Raw genomic sequence first — 13070 nt, 5'->3', positions numbered from 1 at the left:
TGGGAAACAGGCTAGAGCATCTTCAGTCTCCCAGTGCTCCCACTCAGCCCACCTACACACATCTGAGCCATACAGCACTCTGCACAAACTCAAACTGCACATGCATTCTCACACAGGAAAAACACAACCCATAGTTTAGCATGCAGATCCCACTCAAGTCACTCATTCCCTCTCGTGCACACATACACAGGCGTTGTTGATTGTGTCACCAGCTGTAGAGATGGGACAACCAACATGAGTCTTGCTCTCAGTGGTTTTTGCAAACGCAGAGTGCAAACCACTTCCTTCTCAGGCTGACATTCCTCCTCCGCCACGCTCTCATAAACATCCTCTATGGGTTTTTTATGGACCGATTCTCTCTTTTCTCCTACTCAGTCCCAGAGGTGCCATGGCCACGTTCTCCTGTCTCTTTAATGACTGTGGGTGAACAATCAATATTCTGCACACCTCCAAACATAGCACAACACCCACTTTGTGTTGTAGATTGAATTCTGAGAGTGAGGAAAAAGACAGGTTTCCACAAACAAACAAAAACAGCCTGAAAATCATGTTGGTCAGGGTCTTATTAGATCCTTATGAGTCATGTGAGCGAGTGCGAGTTTGTGAAGCGCAGCCTTAAACTTGCCAGGGTGAAGCAGAAATTGATAGCACTGTCTCTTTTAAGCTGAACATGGACTATTTTAAGAGTAGAGCATGTGTAAGATCTGCTTGCTTGGTTTGTGCTGTTTCTCAGACAGCTTGTCAGAGAGAAAAAATCTTTCTGGTCTCCTGGGTGATAATTAGATATGAATAAGCCAAAAGAAAACAGCAGGGGGCGCAATTATCTGCTTCCCAATGGTTGTGCCACTGGCCACTGGCATCACCATCTTCATCATCAGGAGATACAGTATCTTTAATACCAAGTAGGTTACACAGTTTAGCAGTAATGAGAGGACCTCAACACCACAGCTGTGTAAACAGCACCTGATAGATCACCATCAGTTACGCTGTAAGATAAAGGAATCACAGTCAAAAGATGTGATTTCGGCACCATGGTGTATCACATTGTAAAGATACATTTTGTCAAATGTGTATATCTGAGTCACGTGGGATGACATCAGCCTTGTTGTGGATCAAACGTGATAATGGTTTTATGTCATAACACAAGCACCCAAACTGACTGAGACACACAGGCCCCGCCTGTGCTCCTCTCTCTTCCTGTATTGAGTGGAAAGAGTCCCCATTGATTCAGAGTGTGTTAGAAGATGAGAGGAAGAGGGAGGTGCTGCTTTTATCGAGGGCAGAGGTGGAGGGGAGAGGTTCGGCTTTGATGGGCCACTACACAGGAGTCTGAGCTCTGGGGGAGTGGTGGTGAACAGCAGCTGCTCCCACATTCCTGGAGTTTTCTATTAACCATGATTCCTCCTCCGCATAAAACCTCCCTTTGTTGTCAAACAAAATGCAAAAAAAAAACTAAACTAAACAAAAGACTTAAAGTGGGAGAGATTACTTATAATGCAATTGACTCAATGCATACAAGCCTTAATTTCCAGAAAACAGTGGAACACAGATCAAATGACTGAGGTGACACATAGGGGCCCATACTGTCTCGTGTAATAAAATGTGACAGTCCTGTTTACAAGAAATTAGAACTAGAGGCAACACGCTATAATAACCATCATTAATAAATAGTAAGGTGATAGATGATAAACTTTGCTTAATAGTTATTTTACTGTTAAAAACACAATAAATGAAATTATGATTTATATTGTTTACTAATTATTAGTAATGTTATAATTGATGTTATTTTATCATTAGTTTAGTGAAATATTAAATAATTAGTTTATACCGATCAATTGTTAATAATCTATAAACATTATTTGGATGCTATTATAAAGTTGCAACTAATGCTTATAATGATCAGTTAATGATTAACAAATTGTTTATAAATCATTAAATATCATTAATTTGGCCCCATTACATCTTATTGGCTATAAAACAGATGGTTATTTGATTATTAGTGCACTAATACTAGCTGTCTAAATAACAAAATAACAAATTATTATAATCATCAGTTGTAACTTTATAAAGGCCGTCCTGATAATGTTTATAAACAGTTTGCACATGATTTTCTTAAAGGTTTACAAATCATTTGGTAATCATTAATGCATACATAATCATTTATGAATAAACTGGTAAAATAACACAAATTATAGCACTGCTAATAATTAGTAAGAGTTTTTAATTATCATTCCATTGTTTGTTAACAGTAAAAAAAAATTTTTTTACAAACATTGTTCCTTTATTATTTTATTCTATGTTGCATTGTTAATTCTTTCTTTGCCTATTTGTATTCATGGTGCCTCGCACATGCGATTATGTATTTTTAAGGCATATTGTCTCTGCCTTCCCTGTTTTACCTGTAAAGCACTTTGGGTCAACAGTTGTTCGTTTAAATGTGCTATACAAATAAAATGACTTGACTTGACTTGACTAAAATAACCATTAGCATAGGTTTAATTAACTAACACTTTACCATTTACATCATAAAGTGTTTCCGAACTGGATGGTAGATTGGACGTCAGAAGAGAGATCTAAAGCAATGCAAATATAATAGTTAATTCAACTATTTTATTTGGACTTTTTGTAGACATTGTTTTTAATTGTCAGACTTCCCATCTTGAAGAGAGCCTGATGTTTTCCTTTTGTTTCACATACACCTTTTGACCCTTTTTTGTTTTACACAGGCGTGTTGGACATTTAAATAACAGGAAACAAAGAGAGTGTAGCAAAACAGCCAAAACTGTAAAATCATGTCCAACACTGTTAATAAACTGCCATGGATGTAAACTGCCAAATATGAATCAGTTCACTGCCGTATTGTAGCTTCTACACCACCTAGGGGACACAGTAGGTACAACAATTTTCTTTTTTTCTATTGTTATGAGTTTCCTTCATGTGTTGCTCTTATTATCATGTAGCTCTCAGCTCCGAATATAGTACCAAGGATCATGCACCTAGTTGCTACCAGGTACTGTAGCAACTAGCAGCAAAATGCTTCAAGGCTGCATTTGTGTGGGTCAACAGCAGGCTTGGTTGCCCAGTGACAAATTGTGAGTTTATTGTGAGGCTCCAGTCCAGAGAGGAGTTTGCACAATGTGACAAAAGTGGGCCAAAGAGGGGTGTGTGTGTGTGGGGGGGGGGGCAAACTCAGACATTTCAGAGCTTTAAGTGGGCTCCTCTTAGAGCTGAAGTACAGTAATTCTTCTCGGTAGGAATTCTTGCAAAGTAGCTGAACTCAAAATTGAATTTAGCCCGTTTATGGTTTTGAATGTAGAAAAAAGACAGCACTTGTTTTTTACACAAAGCTTTTAAAAAAAAAAATAACGGTAAGATAAATAATTGCCTGAAAAAGCAAACACTGTTTTCTTTGAGCTCCTTTCAGAAAGAGCAACTTGGAGTGGAAGAGAGGAGCTCATCTATACTATGTCTCTGTCTCACACACACACACACACACACACACACACACACACACACACACAGTTGGCTGTTGTTGGCTGTGACTGGGGTGCTGTGAGGAGAGTGGGGCTCAGTGTGACCAGGCAGAGGCCAGTGTTGCAGGCAGGCAGGCAGTGGAGAAAGTGTTGAGCCGCAGAGACGTGCCCAGAGTGGATAAACCATGCTCACTAAGTGGGAGAAAGACTCTGCCCAGGACACAAGATGAAGGTGGAGAGGAAGACCTCTTCTACAGGCGACAGTTTTACTGACATTCCTCCACTACTGACGATCGTTGGCCTCCTCCTCCTTCTCTTCACAGGTAAGATCAAACATTTGTTAGGATATCCAGAGAAGATAATCTACCCAGACTGTGCTATCTTTCAGATGACAACCAACCAAGCAAATTGATTGTTATTAAATTGTTCTATTCTGAAAGTTTATAAACAAGCAAAGAAAAACCTGTCTTGGCCCATTATCAGTAGGCTAACTATCATTTCAATTAACACATTTTTTTAATTGTCTTATTTTAAAGTCTGTTTCTTTCTTTGTGTCACTTGAAAATCACATCAAAACTCTAATTCTTGCTCCTTTTGAAGTAAAGTTAATCCAGGTTAAGTTAGTTGCTGATTGTTTTTTATTGTCCGTGTATTCCAAGGGCTGGCAGCACAATGGATTCGTTCATGGGTGGTGCTCTCAATTGGGCCCCCATCACGAGCTCAAAAGAGCCGGGAGTGTCCGTTGTAGGTGTGTAAAAGGGGATGTGTAGGTTAAGTGGGATGCAAAACTTGATATAAGTGTTTGTGCAGAGCTGGTGAATAGGGCAGGGCCTGCTTTTTTGAGTGTGGGAAGCTTTAGAGGAATTCATTTGAGGGCTAAAGCGATGTCAAAAGTTGAGTATGTGGAGTTTTTTTTTTTTAAATGTGTGATTTAATTTCATAACCCTACTATGGGCACAGTTTACCCAGTTTTTGTATAATCACTGGATCCAGTGTCTATCTCCAACTTCACCAGTGACAAAGACCTACTCTCTCTCTCTTTCTCTCCCTCTCTAACGCTCTCTCACTCTTTTCAAGGGAGGAAACTAGTTCCAACAATCATGCCCTTTGTCTTATCGCCTCGGCAACCCCTGTCAGGCGAACCAAATGGTTACCACGGTAATAAGGCGATGCCCTGCTAACGGCCTCACTGCGAAGAATAGTGAACAGAGCAGACTCTCTCTCCTCCCTCTTTTCTAGGTTGATCTTTCCATCACTGAGGTTCTAACAGTAGGATGCCCCTCACAGGCCCGCATCCAATGTTTAGACCTCAATGTGTTCAGCCGCTGCTGAGTTATAGGAATCTCCGCTGTGAACATAATAGCTTTGCTGTGTTTGGTTACCCAGACAGGGCTCTTCTATAAAGGATGAAATGTGGCTCACACTGTAATACCTTATCCCTGTAGCACTGTGGGAGGTGGAGGATAATTGGGGAGCACAAATCAGAATTAGAGTATACTTGTTCACTACGAGGGGTCATGAGGAATTCCTGGGAGGAGTTTCTGAGAAACAGACCAGTGATTAGTGAAAAGCAACGTGTGTGCATATGAGTTTGTTTGTGTGGGTGGCATACAGTAAGCTGACTAATGGCTGTTTTAAAGGTGCAATATGTAGGCCTAATATATTTACTGTATTAAATCCAAAAATGACCACAATATGTCATCAGATATTAAGGAAAGATGCTAAGTTGAAATACTATCTTTTCTGACAACAATGCAGCCAGTATTTTCTCCTTTGAAATTTCCAGTCCATGACAGAATGTCTGTTTGTGTTTTGGCCTCTGTGTTGGTATCAACTGCCCATTTTGACAACTGGGCCGGGTTGCCAGATATACCTGTAAAAACGCCATGGAAGCAGCAAACAAACGAACGGGATCAACGGAGATAGATTCTCCTAAAACACCTCAGTGTTTCTAACAGTTGCGTGACCAGAGAAAAACCTGGGGAAATATTGGAGACAGCTTAGACCCCAAAAGGACGCAGCGTTAGCTAATTTAAAATGCAGGCTAATTTATCACGGCTACTAGGGACGGGCATTTTCAGTCATTTTAACATTTGTGTACTCACATTGAATTATATAGAGTACTCGAGTTGGTTACTCACAAAAACAATTTTTCTTCTTTCTTCTTCTTCTTCTTTTCTTCTTTACAATGCGATACACCAGTGAAGTGATCCCGACTGGTCCTAGCTAACGCCGCCATGCTAACACGTGATAACTGCTAATGTTACCAGAGGACCAGGCAAGTGGCTACAGCTGTTTACAACCACCTTGACAGACTTATGACAGAAACCGCAAGTTGGACTTCCTCATAATAGAAACATGCAATTTAACTTTGGCAAAACAACCGTGTGGCCTGTTCAGCAGCCGTAGCTGACCAACAGTGAGTGATTTTAAGCCAAGAAAGTGTGTTCGTCAGTCCGGTAGCGGGGACGTGAGTTTAGCGATTGTTGCAGTAATTTTAAGAGAGAACTCCGCTTTTGTGCCAAGAAAGTGTGTCAGTCAGTTGCGTGGAGAGGACGGCGAGGTAGTAGCGTTTTTAGTGGTTTTGCCATAATTTTAATCCGGTAAAATGTGTCTGTCAGTCAGGTAGAGAGGACAACGAGGTATTGGTGTTTTTAGCGGTTCTTGCCATAATTTTAAGACGGGTACAGAGCTGCGCGTGAGTACGGGCTTTTATGACTGTCAACATAGCCAGCATCTAACGTTAGCTATTCGGCTGCTATGTGAGACTTGCATCAGTGACTATGTTTACATGCACATAATATTCCGGGTTTTGCCCTTGCTCCAAAAAATACAATATTTCGACTAAGCTGTTTACATGGCTAATGAAAGTGAATATTCCACCAATATTCACGTTCATATGTAGCCGTGCAAAATATGATTTTTTCTAAGTTCACCATCGGTCTGCAGACTTGTATTAACTGTCTTTTGTTTTTGTACAGCAAACATAGCAACACACAGAACTGACCATAAGCCTGCGGTAAAAACTCGGACTGAGATGCATATTCCGAATGCGCTGTGTACATGTCCAAAGAATGCCTCTAAAACCAGAATAATACCGGAATATCTGTCTTAATCAGAAAATGCTATATTCAGAAAAAGGCCTTATTCGGAATATCCAACTGGAATAGGCTGTTTGCATGACCTGTATCAAATTCAGAATATTGTCATATTTGGAATAATAGTGGAATATTGGTGTATATGTAAACATAGGAGGCTGCGTTCTCAACCTGGCAACCTCCGTGAACTGCAATTCTTGCAGTTAGGAATATGAAAATATTATGTATGTACAGGCCTACCTACTTACCTAATCTAAACTATTCAAAGTAAATAGGATGGAATGTAAAATTTGTTAAAAAGGGGATTTTACATAACTGTCTCATCTTTTAGCAGTGGTGGGGAAAAGTACTAGAAAAGCAATATTGGCATAATGGAAAACTATTCATAATTTTTCAAATTTCAGTTACAAATAAAATGTGGACAAAGGCAGCCTCTGCAATTTAGGTTGAATGCAAGTCTTTATTAAAAAAATAGATTTAAAAATTGGATACTTGCATTGGACCAGGGTGTGCAGTCTTTTTTCTCCACGTTTGATGTTTTAAACCCTCTTGCATCGTGAGCTGGTGATCTTGTCAAAAATGGACCAGTAAAGTAAAACCAGCAATTAACAATAAAATAACATTGACTTTTTTGATTATGAATGGATCACCGTGTAAGATGTATTTTAATGTTTCAAGTGGTTTCACTATTTAAAACAGTTATAACAACATACTGATGGGAAGTTCAAGCTCTAACATCGTAACACTTATGAGGGCTTGTCGTAAAATAAGATAAAACCAATTCTGCAAATGAACAAGTCACTACAGAAATCAAATAAATAGAGTAAAAACTACAATTAAATTTCTAATACATAATACAACACTGGTGGAAACTATTGACCCTAAAAAATATGAATATTCACGTAAAATCTAAGTACCGTAATATTGTACTTACCCTGTGTGAATGTACTTTATTATTGTACATGATCATAGTATCCATGCCCCTTTGCTAATCTTATTTTTCATTTCTGTTTGTTCTAGTTATTGTAGTAATTAGTGTAGCAGTAATTAGTGTGTTTTTGCACAAGTCCTCTCTTGTTTCACTGCGTGTGGGCATCAAAGGCTACAAAGTGACAGACCTTGTATTACCCCCAACAACCCCTTCTTATCCCTGTATTCCTATCTATTGGCTACTCAGTTCGAGACCTCACTATCGTCTCTTTGATTTTTTTCCAGGTGAGGTGTCAGGAGTGAATGTGACCAGCCAAACCCAGGTGGTGAGGGGCACCGTGGGCAAAGAGGCCCTCTTGTCAGTCAGCTACTCCAGCAGCAGCTCAGACAAGCCTGTGATTAAGTGGCAGCTAAAGCGGGACAAAGAGAAACCTATCACTGTTGTGCAGTCCATAGGAACAGACATCATAGGGAACCTGAGGCCAGAGTACCGCAACCGTATCGTGGTGTTTGAGAATGGGTCACTTCTGCTTCACAACCTGCAGCTGTCAGACGAAGGGGCGTACGAAGTCGAGATCTCCATCACAGATGACACCTTCACTGGAGAACACTACATTGAGCTCACTGTGGATGGTATGCAGAATTACCTTGCTTTCAAAGAGCAGGGTTCTCTCTTATTTCAAAATATGTGAGTCTGAGCAGAACACGGAATAGGAGTTATGAAGCTAAAAGAAAATCAATACAAGTTGAAAATACCTTATCTTGCCCAAGAGAGTGTAGTTGTAATACTGGAGTTTAGTTTTTTTCAGAACATGATACGCAGTGATTCACAGAGTTGGTAGTGTTCTTTTTGAGACACTAACTAGGATTCCACTAACTAGAGCTCAACCACCCTCTCGTATCTTTGAATATTCAATCTCAAGCCCCCCTGTGTTTTTGTCCTGTCTCCCTGTCTCAGTCGCCGTGTCCAAACCTTACATCCAGATGATAGCCTCGTCCGTCCTGGAGTGGAGCGAGCAGTTTAACCTCCACTGTTCCCACAATAACGGCACAAAGCCCATCTACGGTTGGCTGAAGGGAGGCAAGGTGCTGACCAATGACACACGCCTGCTGCTTTCACATGACCAAAAAGTGCTGACCATCTCACGCGTTGTGATGTCAGATGATGACATTTACGCCTGCACAGTGGAGAACCCCATCAGCAGCATGAAGAGCACGCCTGTCAGGCTCACTGTCTACAGTAGGTGGCATGTTACACCGGTAGGATCTCAAGTTATACAAGTTGACCTTTAGGATGAAGAGATGATGGTATAGTAACATCAGATGGGCAGAGGAGGAAGAAGTATTCCGATCTTTTACTTAAATAAAAAAATAGCAAACACTTCACAACAAGTAAACATTCTGCATACAAAATGTTAAATAAACATACAGAATCAGCTAAATGTACTTACAGTGTCAAATGAGATGCAGAATTACCCTGTTGCTGTTAAATTGTTACAAATTATAATTTTGGATTATTGTTACCTGTGTAATAATGTGTACGCATTTTAACAACACATTTTACTTGAGTAAATGTTGTTACTTACATTCCAACACTGGTTTCTTGGTCTAATAAATACCAACCAATGTAATAATGAGTATGGGGACTGGATATATTGCATCTCATTGTTCAACAACCATCCATTTTCAGTAGCTAGCAGAAGCAATTATCATCTCATGCCAACCCGTACACATGCATGCCTGTCTCTCCAACAATGTTGTTTACAACAAGTGCAAATCCAGACTGTGAGCCTGAGAGTTGACCCACAGCGGCTGTTACTGGGCGCCAGCATAGGGCGACATGTCGCGCTGAGAGAGAGGGAAAGGCAGTCTAATCCAATGAATGGAGAGTTATTTATGAGGAGGGAGCAGTAAAAGAAGGCAGGTGGGGAGGACGCTTTGCCTCAGTGGACTTCAGTAATCCTGACTTCATTATCACTGTACTATGATGTGTTGCATGAAGAGACAGGCCCTCAAACGGCTCTCTTTTCCCTCTGTATGCATAGCAGCACGGCACAAAGTCTCAAAGAGACTACCCTAATGTGCTACTTCACTGCACCTTATTCATGCCAGCACACTTAAAAGACTTGGCAAGCGATGTCAACAAAAAAAAGAGTAATAAAACAACAACAAAAGAATGTTATGCTTGTTCCATAAACATATAATTTGAAAGAAAAAAGGATGTTCCAAATTGACACATTTATACCAGTGAAGACACAACTTCATCTAATCCTGTAAACTTTACTTTTTCACTATCAAAGAGAAAAATAGGAATAGTAAGAAAGTAAGATACAAGATGGCGCCGCAGATGGCAGCCTCGGTACAACGCTCTCTATATTATGTCTTATTTGTATATTTGTATTTTTGTATATTATGTTGATATGTGCCTATATGTATATTGTTGTCTCTATTGTACAGTATGTGTCTATATAACTATTTGGCCAATAAATCTGATTCGGATTCTGAGATTGGCATGAAGTTTTGCATGCAATATATTTGTTAAGCTCTGAAGTTATATGTGAAGCAAAGGTACAAGTCAGCGGTTCAGTGAGATAGAAACTCCATTCCCCTGCTGTTATTGACACAAACTTCTCCCACTTTCTTTCTTTTTTTTCCTTCTTTCTTCCTTTGTGTCTTTGTCTACCTCTGTGTATCACTCTGGTTTAGGACGAAGCTCGCTATACATCATCCTGTCCACCGGGGGCATATTCCTCCTAATCACCCTGGTGACAGTGTGTGCCTGTTGGAAACCATCCAAGTGAGAGCTACTCTTTCTTCTCTGTCCTCTTTTTACCCCCCTCTCTTTCTCTCTACCTCTTTTACTTCCTCTCTCTCCCTCCCTCTCTCATTGGCTTTGATATTGCACTTGACGATGTGACTAGAATCTCAAGTAGCTCAAAAGTGTAACTATACACTGACAAATTGGTGAAAAAGTAATAAATTCAGTGACCTGTAGCTTTTATGAACTACGATGTGTTTTTTTTTCCTGCTTTAGAAAGAAACATCGACCTGTCCCCCAAAGAGCTCCCATCTATCTGGAGCAGAGTGAACATGGCCATGATGGTGAGCAACAGTTAAAGATCTTTAAATGTGTACAACACCTTTTATATATATACAATTTTGCACATTAAAGTGTTTACTAGGCAGCAGAATATCAAACAATACTAAAATAAATATATATGTTTTGCAGTTGATGTTGTTCCCAAACCAACAACACTTGGCCGAAGGAGTCCCATGCCTCTTTATGTTCTCAATGAAGATGTAAGTCAAACTTTTATGACCAAAATTTCCATCTAGCATCTAAATGATATGAGCCATTGAAAGCTTTACAATAAAACAAGACTTTAGTCTACAGCCATGTTAGCATTTCTGTGAGGCTGTACTTACCGTAACAATGGTAACATACCATGTTCGCTATTATAGTTACTCATGTTAGCATGCTATCATTTGCCAGTTAGCAATAAACACAAAGTACAGTTGAGGCAGATGAAAATGCCATTAGTTTTGCAGGTAAAAAATGTAAGAAGTCGAAGTCCAACAATCATAAAATTTTTGCAATTCATCCGGGGAGGCACGTTTGTCTGTATCAAATGTCCTGGCAATCCACCAAGTGTAAAAATCAGGGGATCACAAAAGTCATTCAGGATTCATCCTCTGGGCACCACTAAGTCTGCAATCACATTGTGCTAATGCATCTAGAATATAGAATAGAATAAAATATTTCCTTAAAAATCAAAAATGCCAACCTGCTGTTGGTGCTGTAGAAAAAGTATGAATTTATCACTGCCATTAGGATTCATCCTCTGGGGACCACGAATGGATGTCTACTAAATTTCATGGCAATTAATGAATTAGTTGTTGAGATATTTCAGGACCAAAGTGCAGACCAACATCCACAGAGCACCAGTTTAGATGTTTTACAACTTATGGCTTCATAAAAATGAGAATCATAGACAACACTACAGCTGATGATGATTTTAACCCGTGTATCTTCATCTTGTTTCAGGAGACTATGGAGCGTTCGGAAGAATGTTCTGGCAATGTTGCCGTCCAATCAGAAATGAATATCCCTGCTACCTATGCTCCAGTGCTTCCCCCATCCTCCAACAGAACTGATCGGCCCATCTGGTCTGCCCCTCGCAGATACCCCCGCTGCCCATCTCCACTGGCACAGCCTCTCCCACAACCCCTTCCAGGTCCTCCCCTGCGCCCAGTCCGCTCCCCTGCTCACTCTCCTTGTTCATCTCCGCGCAGTTTCAGCCCGATAAGAAAAGCCCGTCCACCAGTAGGCATCCCAACCAGCCACCTGCCTGTAGAGGCAGAGTGTCTTGACCCTTGTGATCAGACTCACTGTCCATCACAGCAGTGACAACGGCTTAATGTATGTTTTCATTCTGTGATATGTAAAGTACATGTGTAGTTTGTTGGTCTTCTGTTTCACCCTGTTACGAAGATAATGGATTTGATGCACTAGGTTAAGCGATGAGTTCACTTTCAGCTAATTCTTCATATGCCATTATTTATCATGTATTTCTCTACGGCTATGCACAATATTTCTGTAGTCTTTTATCTTGTCATTTGAAAAATGATATTCTGTCCACCAGCACGTAGTATATAATGTATATGATGCTGAGACAGTAAAGAATTTCCAGCTCTGGTATATTTTTTGCTTCTTGATGAACTATGAATTTTCCTGGGAACTTTTGATAATACCTGTACATATGTAAGTTAATAGTTTTGGGTCAGGTGTTTTTTTTTTTTTAAACAATTAAACTACAAAGTATATTCTTATTCAACATTAGGTCATCGTATAACCTAAGGTAATAAAAACTGTTTAAATACTTTGTAGTTTGTCATCAGTTATGTAACACTTTTTTCACCACAACTCTGCTACAAAAACATTCATTTTAGGCTGAACTGTATTGTATTTTAATCAGTGTTTCAACAAAGTAATACCACAAAGTAGAAATGCTTTCACTTGTCTTTTGTCTTTGTGAGGGAGCTGAATGTGATCTGCCATTCTTGAGTGTGAGCGTAATTCCTTTCTAGTACATTAGGTGTCGCCCACACATTTCTTTAACTACTGTATTTCAATGCACAGTTGTCAGAAAGAGATTTAACCCTAAATATTTTTTTTAATCCATTTTAATCCATAAAATGTAGCAGTTGACATATGCCATTTTGGAGTATATTGTGTGTGTTACCACTGTTTTGCTCTTTTGCTTTACCTAAAGCGACATCCATGCCCAACTGGTTGACTAACAGACTCTTCTTAATTATGGAAAAACTGTTCCTGGAAATCCATGCATTAGAGTAATGATTACTTAATATGGGGTTTATTTTATCCCCAATATATTGCATGTTGTTCTTTTTTTCCACTGCACAAGAAACACTGTCAGGAAGCATAAAAAGAAGTGCTGAATGATTGTGAGGTACAAACTTGTGAAAGGGTGTACTAATGCGCACAAAGACGCACACCCAAAGTGGCCTTGTCGATCACTATTATCAGGATAATGTGTTCCCTTCAGAG

General features: G+C 39.8%; 1 protein-coding gene across 1 annotated transcript; it reads left to right on the top strand.

Annotated features, from left to right (window-relative positions):
- Positions 1-3502: 3502 nt before the first annotated feature.
- hepacama (hepatic and glial cell adhesion molecule a) lies at positions 3503-12382 on the top strand. The gene is made up of 7 exons (XM_039793037.1): positions 3503-3796; positions 7787-8134; positions 8460-8741; positions 10208-10298; positions 10536-10603; positions 10731-10801; positions 11547-12382. The coding sequence occupies exons 1-7, from the start codon at positions 3700-3702 to the stop codon at positions 11907-11909; spliced, it is 1320 nt and encodes a 439-aa protein (XP_039648971.1). The 5' UTR covers positions 3503-3699; the 3' UTR covers positions 11910-12382.
- The last annotated feature ends 688 nt before the right edge of the window (positions 12383-13070 follow it).

Source organism: Perca fluviatilis, chromosome 2 (genome assembly GCF_010015445.1).
Source record: "Perca fluviatilis chromosome 2, GENO_Pfluv_1.0, whole genome shotgun sequence".
Taxonomy (NCBI): domain Eukaryota; kingdom Metazoa; phylum Chordata; class Actinopteri; order Perciformes; family Percidae; genus Perca; species Perca fluviatilis.
Note: the sequence above shows the minus strand (reverse complement) of the source record. Positions and strands in the feature narration are given on the sequence as shown.

Coding starts and splice junctions, on each gene's coding strand:
- hepacama (XM_039793037.1), top strand. CDS start 3,700: ATGAAGGTGGAGAGGAAGACCTCTTCTACAGGCGACAGTTTTACTGAC. Junction 8,135..8,459: donor CATTGAGCTCACTGTGGATG/GTATGCAGAATT, acceptor TCCCTGTCTCAG/TCGCCGTGTCCAAACCTTAC. Junction 8,742..10,207: donor TGTCAGGCTCACTGTCTACA/GTAGGTGGCATG, acceptor ACTCTGGTTTAG/GACGAAGCTCGCTATACATC.